The sequence below is a fragment of the Sylvia atricapilla genome, chromosome 3 (assembly GCF_009819655.1).
Source record: "Sylvia atricapilla isolate bSylAtr1 chromosome 3, bSylAtr1.pri, whole genome shotgun sequence".
Taxonomy (NCBI): domain Eukaryota; kingdom Metazoa; phylum Chordata; class Aves; order Passeriformes; family Sylviidae; genus Sylvia; species Sylvia atricapilla.
In genome coordinates, this window is record NC_089142.1 from 63239567 (window position 1) to 63260225 (window position 20659).

Here is a 20659-nt window from a genome sequence, read left to right on the forward strand (position 1 = left end):
TTTTAAGTGAATTAAGGATACAGTGTACTGTGCTTTGCATAGCCTTAACTGATATTCCTAAGCAAATCATATCAGTGGGACAAATCAGTGAAGACTGGGCCATTTAGAAAAACTAACCTATTTGGAAAACATATTTGGAAAAAATGCTGTTGAATTTCTCCACAGTTTTCCAGCTACTTTATGCTTATTAATCTTATTACTAGAAAGCAAGATTTTTTTCCATTCTCTTTATATATAAATACTTCCTTACACATTTCATCTTTACAATTAGGAAAATCTCTTTCCAACATCTTTTTACCTGTTGGACTGCTTTACTTTGTGACTAGGTTCTCCAAATAAACCTACAAATTTCAGACTCTGTTCTTATTTTTATCCTATCTCTTTAGCAGGTGAGCCAGGGAAGATATCTGAGGTGATCTGGTATTAGGAAGAAGTGTTCAAATTTTCATCACTTCTTTCTAAGAATTTGGAGACCTTTTAATGAACCCAGAATACTATTTTTCCTCTGGTTCCCATGCTATCAGTGTAGAAAAAAACCCAAAATTAGATAAGACAGTAAGACAAAGTACAGTTGCAGAATGCATGAGAAAGAAAGTAATAAACAAAGGCATTCATTATCTTTATCTAGTTTTCTATCTCTTATAATTCTAGCATAGTTCTTGAATTATTTGCCTTTATGCTTTAGCTCCTGGAAATATGTGAATACCCAGAAACTCATGTTTGTTTATTTATTTAAATGAGTGTAATTTTCTTTCATTTATGATGGTACTGAGAAGGCCCAAAACCAGAAAATCCATCAAATGTTATTTTTAAAATCTTATGCTTAAATATTTTTATTTTGGTTTTGGCAGGATAGAGATTCATAATTTTTTAGTGCTTGGGATTAGCAGTTTTGATTAAGTTTCAAAATGTGAAAAATAGAAGCTAGAGATTGTTGGAGATTGTGTCATTTCAATAGCAAAGGAGAAACCTGGCCTGCCCAGATCAGAAACCCCCTCTGACTTACCATGTGGTACATTATATGCACATCACGTCATGCAAATGTCATCTTCACTCATCTGGTGTGTGGAATTCCCATTAACTGCAGATCCGTGCAGCCAAGTGGTGATGAATATGTAATGCAGAGCTGCATTGATATTCCACAGGGCAGCTCAGAGAAGAAAAATTTCTGGTTAGTATTGGATACCAGCCTCAAATTCTCACTTATGTACAGTCCAGATATTCTGGTTATTTCCTTGCAGTTACCCAGATGTTTAATTCTCCCTCCAAGAAAAGCAGAATAAAGGTTCGTGAAATAGCAGAATGTGCTCCCAGTGCGATAGAGAGCAGCTCTGCTAAGAGCAACAGCAGCTCATTTCTCTGCATGGGGTTCATGTTCTGCCAATTATCTGACAGTTTGGTAGCTACTTAGCATCTTGTAGTGACATGAGCATCTCAGGTCCCTTGTCCTTCCTGCCACCAGGCATTAAGCAATGACTTTCATACAAATGTCACAAAAGTCAACAGCTTCAGTTGTGGGCTCAGCTCCAAGCTGGCTCAGACCGTGGTGCTTGGGAATGAAGAGCACAGTTCATTGAAAAAAGGATTCCTCGCTCATATCATCTTAGCTCATATGGCTTCAGCAGACAAATAGTCTTCTGGAACTGCCCCAGAGGCACGAGAAAAATTTCAGTATCAATCACACTCTTCTGTTCGCAAATGATCACACATTCCTGTGCTAAATCCCAAACTGCAAAATATCCTGTCTTAATTTTAGCAAGGTTTTACTCATTGCATTCTTACGTTCTTGGCAGCAAAACATGAGAGCAAAAGCAATATTGCACTAGGACAAGAACATATGTTTGAAAGGGTAAATATGGAGTGCAAAGGTTTACAAAGGGCAGAGAAAAGAGAACAATAGTTTATGGCTGGCCTCTGCTCAGCGCTGTAGCCACACCATTGTCCTTCTCCTTCCCCTCACCGCCACCCACCCTTAATCTGTGACTGGGATCTCCAGGATTTAACAAATGAGGGTCTTCGAGGAGCTCCCTAGGACACATACAAGCCCCCATCCCCAAGCAAATATCCTTCTCAAGTATATTTTTCTCCAAAGCAGAACAGATACAGAGAAATCCTGCATCCAGCAAACAAATGTTTGCTGGCTCAGTGTCTTTAACCACGAATCTTTATATTGTCTCTGTGCTCTGTATTGTATCATTTATCTACCTCAGAAGAGCAGGAAATAAGATCTTCTGAGTAACACATATGCAGAGGATTGGGTTTTTTACATTTGCATGATTGGTAGTCTCAGGATGTCTCATTTCACCTTGTAGCAGAACTGTTTGGTGTGACATCCTTTTTTGTGACATATCCACCTTTTTTGTTTTATATTTACATGGACCTATTCCTCTGGAGAGCTTTAAATCATGGCAGTGACATTCTATAATGCTACCTGCATTATAACAATAAAATGTTTTTGAGGAAGGATGTTTTGAAGCCATAGAAAGAGGACTTCAGACATGCAAGTTCAGTTTCTCACTCTTAACTTCTGGAAGTAAAGCACCTGGTCACTCTTCTGCCTGCTCAAGGCTGCGCCTATGTAATGGAGAACTAAGAGGCATGAGGAGTTTTTTAAACATTATAGATAAAGATATTAGAGATTTCTTTATCTTTAAAGGTGTTAGGGATAAAATGGAATTCTGACTTAATCAAAACTTCCTAGGAATTCAAGTAAAATTTGGAAAATGTTTCAAATAAAAAGGATGACATTATTTGCAAATGTGCCCTTTCAAAAGAAAATTAAATCTTTCCTTTTGGGAATGTTAAAGTGGTAGATTTAAAACACCTTCTGAGCAGCATTTTTAACTCTACTTTGGAAGAGCATTCTTCTGCTAATAAGATTTAAAGAAAAAAATACCTACAAACAGTTCAATTGCTGGTCAAGCAAAATGTTTTAAAATCATTCACATCAACTGAGAAAAAAAAATAATTGGAGAGCTTCTCTTTCATCTTGCTGCAAATTTTCTGTGTGTCCAATTTCCACACCAGGTGCTGAACCAGGACACAACCCCTAAGTCATTTTCCAAGTTCCACATGAAATTCTTCCTTCCTCTTAGGAGGGAGAGTCCTTCTGGGTGCACACTTTGTATTAATCTGTTTATGAGTCCACACACAGGCACTTGTGTGAACTGCAGAGCACAGCAGGGCTGGAGCAATGGCTCCATTGCTTTCCTCCCATCATCCAAGGCATTGTCATCCCTATTGCTCCCCGGACAGCAAAAGGACAAACATGCCCTACCTTGAACAGCATCTGTCCTAGATCAGGCTCGTGTTGTGCATGCTAAGCAGATATTGGGTCATTTGGTATTCACCTTACTCCATGAGCAGGGCCTGAATCAACACCTGCTATGTCACATTCACGATACAAATTATGCCTTATTAGAGTCAACTAAGGCTTTATTCAAGTATATTTATATAAAATATCCATATGCAGTGTTACCAGAGATTTTTATGCAAATTACTATGCTAGTTGAAACCTTATTAGAGTATGCCATTTGCATGCTGTGGAGTGAGTTTTTAACATGGTCCTGGCGTGATTTGTAACTACAGCAGATATGGTCCTAGCCATTCTATATCAGGATTACATTCCCCAGAAGGGCAGACTGCCCTGGAAGAAAATGAGAAAGGAATAAAAATACTCTGTATATCTGGATCCAAAGCAATTAATCCATCCAGATTCTTTCTGCGTTGTCTTTTATATAAACAAATCTAAAACAAAACTTCAGTAATTGGGAAAAAAATTAAATCTTAATGCTAGCTTTGGTTCTGTAGGAAACAACTTACAAGCTTGAATTCACTAGCTAGTAAATTAGTGTAAATGCTCATGTCAGTTATAAAGTTAGGGAAGGAAAATTGAGGAATTAGAAGGGATTCTTCAGCAAGTGATGGATTTCTCTCAAAAATATGAATCCCAAAGGCCATGAATTTATATGAAGATTCCTTGTTAAAATGAGGCATTGTGAAGGGTGATTTTTTAATTCAGTCAAAGAGAATTTTGATAAAAGGGCTTTTGACTGCTTCCACTAAATATCTTCTTCCGTAGCAAAAGTCGTGATGCATTATCACGAATCAAGACATGCATGTATGTCCTCTCCTTCAGGCTTGCTTTGACCTGAAGCTCTGCTCCACATCCATCTTTATAAATGCAAATTCTTTGTTCCCTAATTTTTTCAAGGCCACTGTGTAATTTGCTCTGTAAATTTAGAATCACGCCTAATGCTGGAGCAGATGAAAGCAAGAAAATCTCCAAAGACGAATGCAAACATGTATAATCCTTCAAAGGGAAGCCTTATGCTGCTCTGAAACAGTATTTTTCTGGAACTGCTTATTATGCCTCTCACTTACTGTGTTCTCTCCCATTTAACAATAGGAGGAAACAATCCAGCGGGCACGGGAGGAAGATGAGAAGAGGAAAGAAATAACCAACCACTTCCAGGGCACACTGAGTGAAATCCAGGCTCAGATCGAGCAGCAAAGTGAGAGGAACATGAAGCTCTGCCAGGAGAACACAGAGCTGGCAGAGAAGCTGAAGAGCATCATTGACCAGTACGAGCTGCGGGAAGAGGTGAGCGGTGCCCTGGCTGCTGGCTGGGACGGGCAGCACACCCGGCTGTCCCAGGGGAAGCGGGAAGCACTGCCAGCAGCCTGGCCATCATTCGGGTGCCTCACAGGGGTAACAAGGGTAGCCCCCACCGTGCTGTGCCCTGCCAGCAGCGCTGTGCCTGCAGCAAGTCCTCTGGTCTCTGCGGGTATGGAATTGTGCGGGACTGTGCCACTGCCCGTGGCAGCCACGGCAGCCTTGCTGCTGCGGGGAGAGGGCTGAGGTACCCAAGGAGCGAGACGTGCCAGCTGTCTGCTAAGCTGCCCCAACCCCACACAGCTCCCCTAAATCCCTGCGGACCTCCCCCAGCATCCCTCTCCTCCTTCCCAGTGAGTAAATCCCAGCTCCCATTTCTTTAGACAGCCTGTTCTGCAGGTGACAACAAACAGAAGCAGGTTGCTGAGAAGGGCTCTGATGTAAACTATTTGACCCTTTCCCAAAAGCAGAAAATCAGAATGATAGTAGACAGATGGAAAATTATTCTTTCTGTAAATACTGGAATTGACCAGAAAATTTTGACACCAGAAAAAAATCCTACAGTAAAATCCCAAACTACCTTTTTTTTATTATTTTATAACAAACATCAACAAATATCACAATGGGTCTTTTTATAGTTTCTAAATACATTTACTGTGAGCCTCAGTGCAATCAGACAACATTATCATACTGAATTAAACATAAGTTATCTGTCTTTCCAATCTGGAATGACTGATACAATACCTGCTTTTCCAAATCTGTTGAATCATGTATGAAGTCCTATACTGAATGAAGAAAATGTACACTCCTCTCTTGTGGTGTCTATGAGAAGAAAATGTAAACCAGAGGGACACACTCAGAATAAATGCTCCTGTGATTTTTATCTAAGTGAATTAAGAGTGAAGAAGGCTATCAGCAACATTCATCTCCTAAAAGTCACCATGGAGGCAGATATTTTACAGGCTAGAGGAGGCCTCTGGTTTGTTTGGTCTTATCTCCAGGTCCCCATTCATGTCCTGTCACCCTGACCCTCTGTTGTGCAGGTGTGGCCAGACCAAAGGGGTTGTACTGGGCTTGTATTTACACAGAGGATGTTGTGGGCTGTGCACACGCTCCCAAGTACTGCAGGTGCAATGTGTCTACACCATCACCCACACTGTGGCTTAGATCCACTGGCCATTTAACAGCTAAAAAGAATGTGTGTCCACAGCATATTTATTACTGATGAGCAATTATTGGACCTTCAGTCATACTAAATTATACTGATGACTTCATATGAAGACCACAGAACTGGCAAAGATGCTAGGGACGTTTTTTTTTTTTTTCTTATAAATCAAAATTGATAACGTACACCACTTTCCCTTCCCATGCTAATTCTGGCACAGTTTGTTCTTACCAGAGCTGTAATTTTTTAGTAATTGCAATAGGTTGAGTGTCTTCTTGTTTTGCAATGATTTTCTCTTTTAAGTGTTCCAGTAAATAGCTGTACATGTACGAGCATGAAGGTCTATGTAGATAATTAAACCTGCACATTCAGCAGATTTTTTTTTTCACAGCACCTTGATAAAATATTTAAGCATAGAGAACTTCAGCAGAAACTGGTGGATGCCAAGTTGGAACAGTCTCAGGAAATGATGAAGGAAGCCGAGGAGCGACATCAGAAAGAAAAGGAATATGTACCTATCTTTCTAATTTGTCTGTCTTTTATCCAGCTTTAGGCCAAAACAAGCCCTGCATGCTATTTTACTAATATGCTCAGGTCCAGTCTGGGGTACAGTAGCATAGAAGTTTTTATAGCTGCCATCAAAGCTCAGTGCAAAAGAACAGCCTCTGAGAGGCTGCTTTCCATGGCATTTACAGTTTTAGAAGCACACTGTGGGTTAGAGCCCAAGCTCCTTCAGCTAACTCACTGTTTCTGTGCAGTTGGTCCATCGTGATGTTGGGTCAGGTGATGCCATTAGTTTTCAATTGTCTCTGGTATTTGATCCTCCATCTCCCCACACAGTAAATGCACACATCTAAACCATCAGAGAGGAGACCAAGTATGTGGGATTGAAGTGAAATGGCTGAAGGCTGCTCTTCTCCCAGGTTCCAAGGCTCCCCAGGCATCCTGCCATGGATCCACTTTTGCCAGTAGAGGAATCCACAGAAGCTGCTTGCTCTTACAAAGCCTCCTCTTCTCTGTTTCTCTCCCTATACGGGTGTGCCAGTGCCTCTTTCAGGCAGGCAGGGTCTTGGTCCATTTAGCAGCTTTGTCTGCTCGTTCTCCCTCTCTGGAGAAGGGGACATCTCTAGCAGGGGGACAGGGAAAAGCAGGTCCAGGAGGGATGTCCTCTGCAGACGCAGCTGGGATGGGAGGAGGACACTCCTCCAATCTGTAGTCTCACACATTTTGTGACTCAATCAGACTAAAATTAATTTTCTCAGACTGCCAAGTATTTTCACAACAACCCTCACATCTACAAAGGATCAGAGTTCAATGCAGGCACATGGTTCCTCTTCTCAGTGGAGGCAGCAGCTCTCAGAGGGAGTCACAAGCTCTCATGAACTGGAAGAAACCTTTAGTTTTCACCAATCCTCCAGCTAACTCAGGAGCAGCATGAGAGATTTTTATAAAGAGAGGACATTTATCCCTTCCCCATATTTGGAAAGAGATATATTAGCACAAGCATGGCTCTAACCTATTTCTTAAAATACTCAAAATAGATGAAAATATGGGGCTCTAAGACTTGTGGTTAGAGCACAAGCAAAACACAGCATACACCTCTTACCAAAAACAGCCCATAAGAGCACCTATCCTCTTTCTCTGCACTGATCTTGCAGATGGAACACACACACCTGCTTGGCTTTACTCCCAGCTAAAGAGTGAGAGCGAAAAAGAGCTGGGGTTTCTCTGTGCAGATCTGCTTATCATTGCATGACAGTTTGTAGTCCAGCTGATTTATTCCCTTTCACTCTGAAACCTACATAAAGCCAAACCCCAAAATTTCATTCATGACCATTGATTCCTGGCAGATTTAAACTCCAGAAAACTCCAGATGTCCAAGAAATCACTTACAATGGTAAAGCAAATATGGACTTGCTTTACTGATGTCACTGGGAGTTCTGGTAATGAGTACCAGATTTCAAATACTGAGGGGAAAAAAGCACTGAAAACAGAAGATACAGCCTTGTGTCAGTGACCTTTAGTGCTACACCTCTCAGAATATGAGTTTTGGGGCTGCTTGTCACCTGTGACTGTCCCTGTTTTAGTTAAAATTTCTTTGTGTGTATTATCCAGAACTGGTATGCACAGTTTTGGTATTTTCATTTCTTTTAGAGCACTGAAAGTCATCACTATTTGCAATTGGGAGTGGAAGATTTTCTTTTGGGCTTTGCTCTGTGTGTGAAATAACAGGTTTGAAAACAAGTTACAAACCCTTTACGCAGTGGGTGTATAATGGTATGCACCGTGCACAAAGAATATTTTTCCCATTGTCCAAGTGAATCCTGTCCTTGAGGTAGGCTGGCGATGTATGGCTATCACCTCCAAGCAAGGTAGATTTAGCTGCAGAAATTGAGGCCAAAAGCCATGCAATGAGTCAAGGCATTATTAAGCATGTCATGATTCATCACAGGTAGCCCAGCACCCAGAAAGCTGGCCTACACTTGGCTCCCACCTTCATCCTATTGATGTGCTCTTAGTCCCACCCACCCAGCTATTGTGCTAGTGTCTGTGGGAGTAATGTATATACATGTATGTATGAAATCAAGGTGCTTTTGATGGAGTTCTCTCACTTGGCTGTAACTCTCTCCAGCTCAGTAATGAGCAAAGTTAGAACAGCTTTCAGAACCTTTTTCTCCATAGAATTTTCCCATCCCCGTGCATGACCTTTGCTGCAGGATTTTGCAGGTGTTCTTAAATGAAAATGACTGTATTCCTTTATCTATTTGATTACTCTTTGAAGGCTCACTTTGATGTTTTCCCATGCATTTCTTCCATGTGGGAATTTTTGCCCCTATGCAAAACTTCTTTACCTCAGACCATGGGGTGTCCCCACTTGCAGAGCCTGTACACCTCAAAAGGAAGTAATCTCATTGCTTGCACAGTTCACTCTACACATGCATCAAAGAATGCAATTCCCTATTGAAGCAGAAATAGTTCATAACGTGTGGCTTCCACAAAGGGACAACTTGACCTAAGGATGCAGTTTTACCACCATCCCACAACTGGTCAGTGCTACTCGTACACCCTCTCCCCCATACCAAACATTTTTAGCACTTGTAATACAAACTTTGATGTGCAATTAATTGCAGTTTAAAGCATCTGTGGCATTCAAGTATATGACTGCAAGGTATTGGTCAGATTTCTACATAATTGGAATTTACAGAGTCTGATAGCAAAAAGAGAAGCTTAATTTTCATTAAGTCAACCCCTGTTACTGTCTAGGCCTCCAGCAGCTATCATAGCTCTAATAATAGAGTGTAGCATCACCACCCTTCACTCAAGTGCTGCTCTGTAAACACCACATGCAATATTTATTCATTTCTTGATACTTCAGCCTCCTTGTTACCACTTCATCATCTATTAATAAATGTATCAGTTCTGATTCGTTTTCTCCCAGCTTGGTGTTTGCAGATGACCTCAGGCTGCATAAGAATGTGTGCTAATTTGAGCAAGCCTCTCTCTGTGGCTTACTTCCATTACAGAAGAGTTTATTAACTCTCGGATTTTTATTGACTGCAGAAGTTATGTGGGTCAATAAGAGAGAGGGATTTCATTAAGAGGCAAAAGAAGCAACTTTTTTTGCCTTCTCTGTCCATCTGTTGTGCTGTGGCTGAAAACATGGTGCAGGAGGTGGGACCTTTTCATTATTCCCGTCGCTCTGGGTATGGAGGTAACCCTAGTTGAGATTAAAGCAATACAGATGAAAGTCCAGTTCTTAGAAGTAATGACTGGCCTAGGGACTGGGTAGCTCTGAAGGCTTTCAAAGCACTTTTGATTAAATCATTCAAACCCTATAAATTCTAAAAAACGCTCTAAAAAAGTAGGTATCAAAGAAAGGTGAAACTAAAATCCAGATTTCATCTAAACTTTTAAAAAATCGGATTTGTTTTGCACATGTAAAGCATACCCTCTTCTAAGAAAATAAATGCACAAACTGATGCTCATTTAACCCATAACAACTCTCTTTAGCAGCAATGGCACAACTTATTTGAAGCTTTAATCAACGAGATCTGAATTCAAGAACTTGATTTATCTCCATGAAATCAAACATCAAATTAAACCCTCAAAATAAATATTAAGAGGAACACATAAAACAAGTACAACATGGCATATCTTCATAATTGAGCTGTAAAACATTATTGTCTAGGAAACTTTAGATGACAAAAATTCAGTGGGTCCAAATCAAAAGGCCAAATTGATGGAAGAAATATTTTTCTAGAGTTAATGTATATATATGTTTATATATCCAGCAAGTCTAATTCAGATAGTTTCTGTGCCACAAACAGCTGGAGGCAGTCAGCATTTTAGGGTTCATCCTCAGCTCTTTTACCAGGCAGTGTTTGCATAGTTTACATGTGTTATTTCCAAGAAAATGGTTAGAATAAAAGTTTTTACTGGGGATCAAATACATTTTCTGCATGTGCTTCTACTCGCCTTTCACTTCCAAGTACAAGATCCACTGACGTACACCATCCTTTTAATTTTCAATATATTTTCAGAGCCCAGCTGTGCTATTTTAAATACAATTTACAGTACAATTTAAGTACAATTTAATCCAACAGAGCAAAATCCTGTGGTAAAATAACTTCTTTATTCTCATTTTTCAAGCTATCATTAGCTTTCTTTTTCTAAAATATATTTCGCCTACTAATAAAACACTTTATAAATGTTTGGTAGATGGCAGGGACATTTCTTAAACACTCTGGTAAATGTTTCCTGCTTTCAGATTAAACCAATTTTTAAAATATTACTGTGTACTTTGGTAGTGCTGACTCAGAACTGTAGCTAGGAAAGGTCTCTGCACATCTCATTCCTACAATTAATTCAGCCTTGACCAATCCTCCACCTGTTTTATCTGCAGCCTGCACACCAGAATGTGGGTTTAGCAAACACCTTGGAGTAGGGAAGCACACCTTCCCAGGAGATGCCAGGAAAGAAACTGCAGTCAAGCTCCTCCTGGGCTGCCTACCTAACCTGAGATATTTATCCTCCTGGGCTGGAACTGGGTGCAATTGTCAGTGCAAACAGAGCCTAACAGGCAGCAGTAAATGTATGACATTTACTATGCACTGGCTTTCTGAAAATTCACAGGGTTTTTTGTGCAGGTCTGACTGTAACCATGCCCACATGCTAACTCATGGTCATTAATGCGAAAGGAAGTTTGCCATTTACTGGAGAGCAGGAATTTGGCTGGAGCTGTGCTGAAATGAATGTGCCAGAAAGTATCATAACCATTCTCTAGAAGCCTGGTGAAGATGTGGTTAAATACCACGCTTTTTATAGCCCCCTGTACTGTGCACTTAATTCCAAGTAGGTTTTGAAGTCCTATTCAAATATGCCTTTGGAACGCAAATAGCCTGTCCCATGTCTCGGGATAACACTAAGTAGTCTGCCTTACCTAACTGCTCTGGCTGTATTCACCTGAAATTTAGATCACTCCTTATCACAGCAACATGAGTAGCTGGAGGATGAGAATTTCCAACTGATAATCTAGGGACCTAACAATTTTCTCTCTGTTGCCCAAAACACAGCTCCTGAACCAAGCTGCAGAATGGAAGCTCCAGGCCAAAATGTTAAAGGAGCAAGAGACTGTCCTACAGGCACAGGTGACGTAGGAGAGGTGATTGCATGGTGTGCCTTTGTTTGCCTGTTTTTAACCCATGAGGCACATCCCAGGTAAAGTATCCAAACTACTTTCTGTGTATTCCTTCTAGTCTCATTCTACATCCCAAGACTATTGCAAAGGAAGCAGGTTATTTTCAAGCCAACTGTAAAGTAATGCCCATACTGCAAATCATACTCTGACATGTGGGTTGTTTAGTCTAGAGAAGGCCCTTTTGCAAATTTCTGGTATTTAAAAGAGTTTTACAAAGATGGAGAGAGATTTTTTTGCCAAGGCATGTGACAGGACAAAGGGTAACAGTTTTAGAGTGAAAGAGGAGGGATTTCTTTTATATATGAGGAAGAAATGCTTTGCTGTGGGGATGGTGAGACACTGGAAAAGGTTGCCCAGGGAAGTTGTGGATGCCCCATCCCTGGTAGTGTTCAAGACCAGCTGGATGGGGTTTGAAGCAATCTGGTCAGTGGAAACTGTCCCTGCCTAAGGCAGGACGATTGGACTACATGATCTTTAAAGGTCCTTTCCAACACTAATCATTCTACAGTGCTGATTTATGAGTGTTCACAGTGCTCAACCACAGAACCACGTGTGTGCCTTGATTATTAACCATAACTACCCTTCAGGCAGGTTTCTAATACAGCAAAGCACTGAAGCACATACATATCAGGAAACAAGTTTACCAAACTGGACCTGCCATGCCCATATACTTTTCTGGACTGGGGTGCAAAGGCAGCATTTTCATCAACTTTAGCAGGAATTCTGTCTACTAAGGGCTTATAGAGAGGGGGTCTCTAGGACTTCAGCGCTTAACTGTAATTTGAAACTTTCAATAAAATAAAATTAATCACCAAAATTACATGAGTAGTCAAGCCAGAGTGAAAGTCAGTAAAACCAAGAAATAGGCAGAATATACTACACTTCGGGGGCAATGCAATTATCACCTTGCATAGTCAAGTGAGATCTTGAATCAATGAGTGAGAATACTAGATGACATCAAAAAGAGAGAGTATCAGTAGATTTTTCTAGATTTAACAAACAATTATGTAGATTCTTTGACCTGTGTGTGAGAAAGATTCCCCTCAAACAGAACCTTGAGGGGAGGTGATGTCAGTCTGTCAGCTCCTCTTGCAGCTGCCAATCTCACCCATCAGGAAGCACCCTCCTAGCCCTTGCTCAGAGTTAATCACACAGGCAAGTCGTCCCAGCTTTTTCCTTGCAGATGGTCTAATTGCTACCTGTTGAGCCATCAAGAAATGCCAGTGTTAAATTGATAACCTGGAAACATGCAAAGAGAGGTTTAGTTTTTCACGGGGTTTTTCAGAGGCTGAGATAAGCCAGTATCACACTGAAGAATATCATACAAACTGCTGCTGACAATAGTTTGACAGGTTCTGTAATCAAACCTCAAAGGCCTCCAGCTGAGTCTGTCGCGACTGCAAACCTGTTCCAAATTTTCTCAGAGTGGTTTTAATTAAACTTTTATGTTCAACCAGAGGAAAAAAAATTACGCAGGCAGACCTCTATAGCCAGTCTAATAAAGCCAGAGGTACTGCTAAAAACTAGAACATTTGAAACAGAAAAGGTGTTTTTAGGAAACACCAGTCAAGCAAATCTGCAAAGGCATTGAGAATATATGTGGCCCTTGCAGACTTGTGCAGACAAAAAATTAGGTGATTCACTTCCTGAAATGAAACATGTTGCTCAAGTGTGAGAGCTCTGTCACTTACATACCAGCTTTCATTTAGAATTACTGGGAGTAATAATATTATTATTTTTTAAAAAAAATTTTTGTTATTTCCAGTATGGTAGCACCAAAGGACCTCCCTCATGGACCAGATGTTATCATGCAAGCTGTTATGCAAGTGTAGAACAGAAAGATCATAAAGAGATCCTTGATGCAAACAACACAAAGCAATAAATAGATATTATGCCCCATCCCTGGAAGTGTTTTGGACAGGTTGCATGAGACTTTGAACAACCTGGTCTAGTAGAAGGTGTCCCTGCCCATGGCAGGGATGGTCTTTGGGGTTCCTTCTAACACAAGTCTTTCACGATTCTGTGATTAACAGAGGAACAGCTACATGGAAATTTATGAGAAGCTGTTGGGTCAGTGAGATAAGGAGAAGCCATAATATAATCTTCACAGTGAGATATCATTCTGTTTCAGAGGAGGTGATGAACACCCACTTCTTCCTTGAGCTAGAAGGAACTGGGGACATCATGTTCATGCCAGCTTGTCTCTGTGCCAGAGACAGCCAAATCCAGCATTCCAAATGGTTACAGGGACCTTGCACCAGCTGAGGAGGTACACCCAAACTGTGGTGGTGCTTCCCAGGATGCTGCATGCTCTCCCCAGGCATGATGCTTAGGCAGACTGTTTTAGCTTCATGCATTGAAACAAAATCAAAAGACAGAAGCTGCCCAGGACCTTTAATTTTTGGTAACCAGCACAGTGCAACCACTAAGCCATGGCAACCAGGAAGAACATAACAAGGCCAAAGGGGTGTCCCCATTGTAGCACCCTCCCTGCATGGCAGTGCTGAGGAGCCCCCACTTCCCAAGGCTTTGCACTCACAGCACTGCTGCCTCCACCCTCTCTGCCCACACAGTCCTGCTGGATGCAGCAAGGAGGTCCTTGTCTCCCTGACCTTGGAGCACAAGCGCATGCTTCTAGTGAGTGATATCTCTCACAGCCTATTCCCAGCCACTCTGGAAACATTCATTTATTATTCAGTTTAAATTGGCAGAAGCTATTCTTAGTGCTATGGTGCTGCTTAGGGCCCCAGCTGAGGTCAGAGCTTGCCCTGTTCAAACGTGAAATGTTTTTAACCTAATTAAACAATACACAAAAATTGGAAGGGAAAGCAGAGACAGAATTGAGGTGAGCTTTTTCAAAACAGGTCTGGGCTAGGAGCCTCAGTTCTCTGACTCCCACCCCTGTTCTGTCACCTGGCTTTGGAATGCTCAGGCATTTCTCCTTAGAGCTCTAACATCTCTTCCAAATGTCAACATTCCACTGATACACTTGGTATCAGTGTCCCACCTAGGCTGTGGAACTTGGGCTGCTAAAAAAACCCCTCCGAGTTTTTGTTTGTGCTTAGGTCACAGCTCTGGCTACAGCCTTGTATAGATACAGACATGCAAGCTTCATGTCAGCTAGCTCTGACGTTGGCATTACGGAGTGCTCTGTACAGGATAACCTCCCGTGACTTCAGCCAGCTCCATGGGAGAGGGCTGGAGCCTGTACCCTCCTCTCAGCCTCCGAGCCCCTCACAGCCCAGGTTACACTTGGCTGGAACCCTGCATCCATGGCAGTGGCAAAGGGCACCATAACAACTAGCTTGAACAAGCATGATTCATTATATAACCATACCTGATTTCAAAATCAGAATGAAACCCACCCCACTATTAGCAACATTTTCTAAATCGTCTTTTCCTCAGTAACTTCACAGCAGTATCAGGGGAGGGGGTGGGTTGGCTGGCACCACACTAAAGAAAAGTTCCTGGTTAATCCTTTATATCCAGCTCCCTGCTGGTGTGGAGAGAGAAGGCAACCAGCTTCCACCCACACACTGGAATACTGGAGGCTGCTCTCGACCCTCCCACTGCTCTGCACCCACCCTGCCTCTGCTACCACTTGTGACACCATCACTTTCCCTAAGAGATGCCGGGCTGGACAGATGAAATGTCTGATGACCTAAACATTGCTGGGGATGTTCTGGCACCAGATGGAATGGAACAAGCTGGAACTGGTCTTCTTTTCCAAAGGGAAAAAAACCAACAAACAAACAAACAACCAGAACCACCAAACAAACAAACAAAACAACAACAAAAACCAAACCACCCAGAAAAAGCCAAAACCAAGAAAATCTTACAGAAAAACTAACCTCAGATCTTTAGAACATTTCTTCCCCCAAAACCATCTGATGATTTTAGATACAAAAGAAATGTAATTATTACAAAAGACAGACATAGATAAGCTTTCACATGGCTGCCAGGTATAAATTGATAGCAAAATATGGAGCCCTGGTAGTCTGAAATGCTGGCACGTTGCAACAGAACTTGCTTCCGCTTTGCTTCACAGAGTGAAGTGAAACAGGCAGAAGAGGCTGGCTGGGGATGGCCTGCTCTGTCTTTGTTGGCCTTGCCTACAGCTGCAGTCCAAAACTGAGCTGACAAGGTGCCCTCTCAGCTTGCTCAAGCTGTGGTGCAGAGATGCATCTTGAAGGAATCCAGTGCACAATCATGGTGGTGTGAAAGTGAAGGGTGGGCTTTGTTTACTTGCCAGGTAACATAGAAAGTGAGCAGTGACACTCCTCTTCAACAGGGGAGTCCAGTGAAGCACATCAAACACTGCCTGTGCAGCTCTTGGCCATAGCCTGAGCCATCAGGTGGAAAGCTGGAAGAGAGGGGACTGTGGCTGTAGTGTGGTGTGGGGATGCCCCTCCTCCAGCTGACTTGGACATCAGAAGCCAGAAGCATCATACCCAGGTTCCAGCCTGCCTGGAGGAGTACTCCAAGTAATTCACAAGGCAGGTGAACAGCCAGGCAGTATTGACCTCCTCTGATAGGGCTGAAACCCCCAGGTTAAAGCTGGGGTTTGGTGACATCTGCATGGTGAAGCAAAGCTTAGAGCTCAGGCACAGCTCTGCTCATGCTGGCTCTCACCTTGAGTTAATCTCACTGAATGGGCCTGCACAGCATCAGTGGTTGGACCAGCTCAGGTTGGTCCTTGTCCATGGAGAGGGGCCAGGGATCAAACCAAGGGAAATGTTTTCAGAAGTCTTGATATTTTCTTCTGGACACACTGTAGAGGGATACCACAGCTGCAACATTCAGGAGAATAGGGAATCCATAACTCCTACGTCTTTTTAAATCACTTTTTTAAAATCACTTGCCAGGCTCTTTCTAGTCTTACTCTGTTTATCCTTCTGCAGTGGAGGAATCATAACTATTTGTAGCCATAAAAAGATGCTAGAGTTTCTGTACCCTGAGGTTTGTGCTCCATGGTCTCCTAGCAGAAGCTAATTTCCATGTCCAAATACAATAATTAGTTTATTATCTTCTACCAAAGTAGAAGTTCATCATCCTGGATGTTCTGAAATTACTGAGGGTTTGGTTTTGGTTTTTTTCTCTGTCTATGCAGATCACTCTCTACTCTGAAAGGTTTGAAGAATTTCAGAAAACATTGGCCAAAAGCAATGAAGTGTTTGCCACATTCAAACAGGAGATGGAAAAAGTGAGTAGGAGCTCATGCCTGAACTCTGTAATTGATGCTTTCCTTTTAGATTTTGATATTTCTCACTCTAATAATTCTACCTGAGATGGGACCATCTGCACATTTTGAAGAATAATTTCATCAGCATTCAAATAAGATTTAGGACACACTCAGCCACAACCAATAGCAGGTTAGATTTTAGCTCTGCAAGCTAAACAGCAGAAAGGAGAGTAGAAAGCTCTCAATTTCAGCTAAAACTGAAAACGCCTGACAGAAAAAATATTTTACCTAAAATTGAATGTGGTTGTTGGGTACCGATCCCTAAGACCAGAGGGGGAGTCTGGAGCCACATTTAGCAGACCATGTTTCCAGGAGTGCCCAGAACCTTCTGGGTGACTGTCACAGGTACAGAGAGTTTGACATAGGCTACACATCTTTCCACTGGAGTATGTAGGCAGAGCTGAAGCCCACAAACCCCTTTGCACCATGTGGAAACAGTCCAAGAGTCTCCTTGCAGCTGGGGTTCTTATTTCCTGCAATGAATGAGAGTTAAAAACCAAACACATCTACATATTGTATCTGCTTTCATAATAAACAATGTTCTGCTCTGCCACCAAGGCTCAAAATCTTCATGCCCTGATCCAGGCAGCATCTAATAATTTTTCACAGAGAATTCTGCCTGCAGAAAACCAACAGGAAAAATGGTGTTATTTAGCTAGTGGTGTGTTCTGGAGGTAGTACAGAGGGATGACTAGTCCAAGGGGAACTTTCCTGGCCTTGAGGGCTCAGAAGAGCCCATCTTTAACTTCCCAGCACTCTGATACTGTAGTCTGGTAAAGAGACAAACAGATTCCATTTCTTTGCTTTGTTTTTTTGTGGTAGTTTGTGTGCTGGAAGTTGGCTATAATCAACTGGTCCTACTCTGGGGACTACAGACTTGAGGCTGAAAGTGACATTGCAGCTACTTCAAATTAAATCCATCCCTTAACATAAATTATTACTTAGCACAGACACTACAGGTGGTAGCAGAGTTATGAGTAGGGCCAAAGATTTGAATAAAGGGGTTGCCCTAATTTCATCTTCAGCATGGATTTTCTGTTGTGATTCAGCTTTTCTTCCTGATACTATAGATGACAAAGAAAATGAAGAAGTTGGAAAAGGATACTGCTACATGGAAATCCAGGTTTGAGAACTGTAACAGAGCATTACTGGACATGATTGAGGAGGTGAGTCTTTCCCATCTCAAGATGCATCCTTTTCCTGACATAAAGTTTTAACTAGGAGATGAGATAACCTGAAAGTCCCAGAAGTCAGTGAAAAATTTCTTCCTGAATCTAAGGGTCTATCTTTCAAGCTACCTTGATAATTGGATGTCTTTAGAGAAAAAGACAATCCAAACTGATAGGGCTTTTAGATTGTGCCAGCATCCACTACATCCATGAGAAACTGAAGTATGTAATTCTGAATTTTAAGTGCTCTAAAAATGGGTGATTCTTAATGCTCTCCCATAGAAGCAAATTGGCATTAGTTCATGCTACTTTCTGCATAAGAGCATCCATCCAGAGAATTAATGTGTTCTAGCTAATGAACTTTAAAATCACGCCTTTCATTAACTTCCTCTGTAGTCAAACTCTAAGAGTCAAAAGCAAGTACTGTGTCTCACCATACTTTTAAATGTGCTGTCCCAGGGGCATTGCAAAGGAAGTTCATAAGCACATTGGAACTCATTCAAAGAAGATAAGAGGCTGCCTGAAGTTTCACCCGAAACATATGCTAACTTGGACCAGATCTTTCTGGTTAGCTTTGTAGCTCTAATAGAATAACTATTGCTATTTCTATTTTTATGGATTTCTGTATCTCTTGTTTCCTCACTGGGTGTAGAAAATGTTCCATTTCAGGATGCTCTCACAGAACCCAGAAGCAAGATAAACAAAAAATATAAAGCAGCTTGTTTTCCTCCAAATTCACACCCACACCAACCAAAAGTCCAAGTAAGCTTTCGGTTGTTTATCTGTATGGACATCCACTATGGTTTTCCATCTCTCCAGATCATCAGCAGGTATTACTGCAAATATATTTGAGTGAAATTGATCTGAATATGTATCCATAATGTTAATACACTGTAGATATAGGGATGAGTTTCCTTGTGAAGCTTTGATCCATAGTTATTGAGAAGTAGTTCGTGAAAGCCAGTCACCTGGCAGCATCCTCTGAGGGCTGCTTAGATCTCAAATAATTTCCTAATTGCCAGTTCCACTAATGAATTGCATGCACCCAAATTGAGCCTGTACCTTTGCCTGATGTCTTTGACTACAGAAAGCCATGAGGTCCAAGGAATATGAGTGCTTTGTGCTGAAAATCCAGAGACTAGAGAACCTTTGCCGTGCTCTGCAGGAAGAGAGGAATGAATTGTACAAAAAAATAAAGCAAGCCCAGTTCCCAGAAGAAGTGAATGGAAATGGCATCTTAGAAGAAGAAGAAGAAGATGATGAAGATGATACTGAAACGACACCTTGCTCCTCTGAGCAGGCGAGCGTTGAGCTGCATGAAAGCGACAAGAGGATGCTGAAGCAGCTGGCTGAAGCTTTCAGGGTGTCCCACAAGGCAGAGGAGTCCCCTCCAAGCAACAGCAGCAATCCAGAGACCTGTGACACTCAAACATGTAATGCTGTCCTGGTGCCAGAAGCCCCTACACCTCTCATTCCACATTCAGAGGGTGGGAATCACTGTGGGCAGCCCAGCATGAGCACACCAACACCTACGGAACACACCCCAGCACCCACTGAAAGTATGACAGTGCCCACTGAGAACGTGTCAAAGCCCACCAAAGACACACCCTCGCTTCCAGACAGGGTGCCAACACCCACAGAAAGTGTGCCAGTGCCTCCTGAGAGTGTGCTTGTACCCACTGGGAATATGCCAATACCCACTGAAAGCATGCCAGCAGGCCTCAAAAACGTGCCAACACCCACACAAAACACACCCATTTCCCTAGGGAATACCCCAGCACCCATTCAGTGTCCACCAAAAGCTGCAGAATGTGTGGATGACCCAGCAGATAGGTCAGTCCAGGGTCAGCCTGTGGAGCAAACGGGGGACACAGACATGGAAGCAGTGGATTGAAGACACTGTGTGTCCAGGCTTGTCTTCTGCAAACCAGAGTTCTGCTTTGTCCTCTAAATGGAGACCTTTTTTTTTTTTTTGGTTAAGAAACAAAAATTGGTTCCTAAAACACACTCATGTATTTGTATGCAAATGTAATGCACTTCTTTTTGCTACCACTATCCTGTAATAATGAGTCTGAAAATTTTGCAGTCCTCCATATGCTTGAAGTATAATATTTTCTTAATGACATGAAAATACAATGAAATCACAGGATCTTTTTTCCCAGGCATGAGTCATCTCATTCAGGGAATAATTTTAGTGTTGCACATCAATGTTTCAAAAACCATTGCAATTCTCATGCACATATTTAAAGACCCATAATTAATTCTATCTATTTATTTTGACATTGCATAAAAGATGGCCTACTTGGACTCACAGTGATTTTAATAAATGACGTGAAAGGAATCTGTAATTACAAAGTAAAATAGTGAAACCATAAATGTGGTCAGCCATATCCAAGGAGCAATGCAACAGCCAGAGGTGAATTTTTCGGCAAGGAAATAACCACTCAGCACTGTAGCCTCAACACCCACAAGCTTTCAGCCTTACCTTCCATTGGTCTTTTCTGCTCAGTGTTCTAGAGTAGGTTTTGTTTTCAACAGAACTACAGGGAAAGGGAAAAGATTTTTTTCTAGATTCACATAAAATAACTGAAAACAACAGCAATTTCCAAACTGATGGCAATTCCCAAGGTAGGGGTCAGAACTCTCTTTGTACATCCAACAGAAAACTGCTACCTTGTCACAGTCTTTGGAATCACAAGGCCCACAGCAGGGATCATGCCCATTTCCAGCTCACAAATGAGATTAGAAGTTCAGAAGTTGGTTGCAGATC

General features: G+C 41.8%; 1 protein-coding gene across 1 annotated transcript in view; it reads left to right on the top strand.

The window, feature by feature from the left end:
- Positions 1 to 19859, top strand: part of TXLNB (taxilin beta) — a 32500-nt gene extending 12641 nt beyond the window's left edge. Inside the window, exons 5-10 of the mRNA XM_066315596.1 lie at positions 4409 to 4603; positions 6172 to 6291; positions 11354 to 11428; positions 16589 to 16681; positions 17791 to 17886; positions 18977 to 19859. Of these exons, the coding sequence (XP_066171693.1) occupies positions 4409 to 4603; positions 6172 to 6291; positions 11354 to 11428; positions 16589 to 16681; positions 17791 to 17886; positions 18977 to 19783 (1386 nt within the window). The 3' untranslated portion in view covers positions 19784 to 19859. The remainder of the gene's footprint in view (positions 1 to 4408; positions 4604 to 6171; positions 6292 to 11353; positions 11429 to 16588; positions 16682 to 17790; positions 17887 to 18976) is intronic.
- The last annotated feature ends 800 nt before the right edge of the window (positions 19860 to 20659 follow it).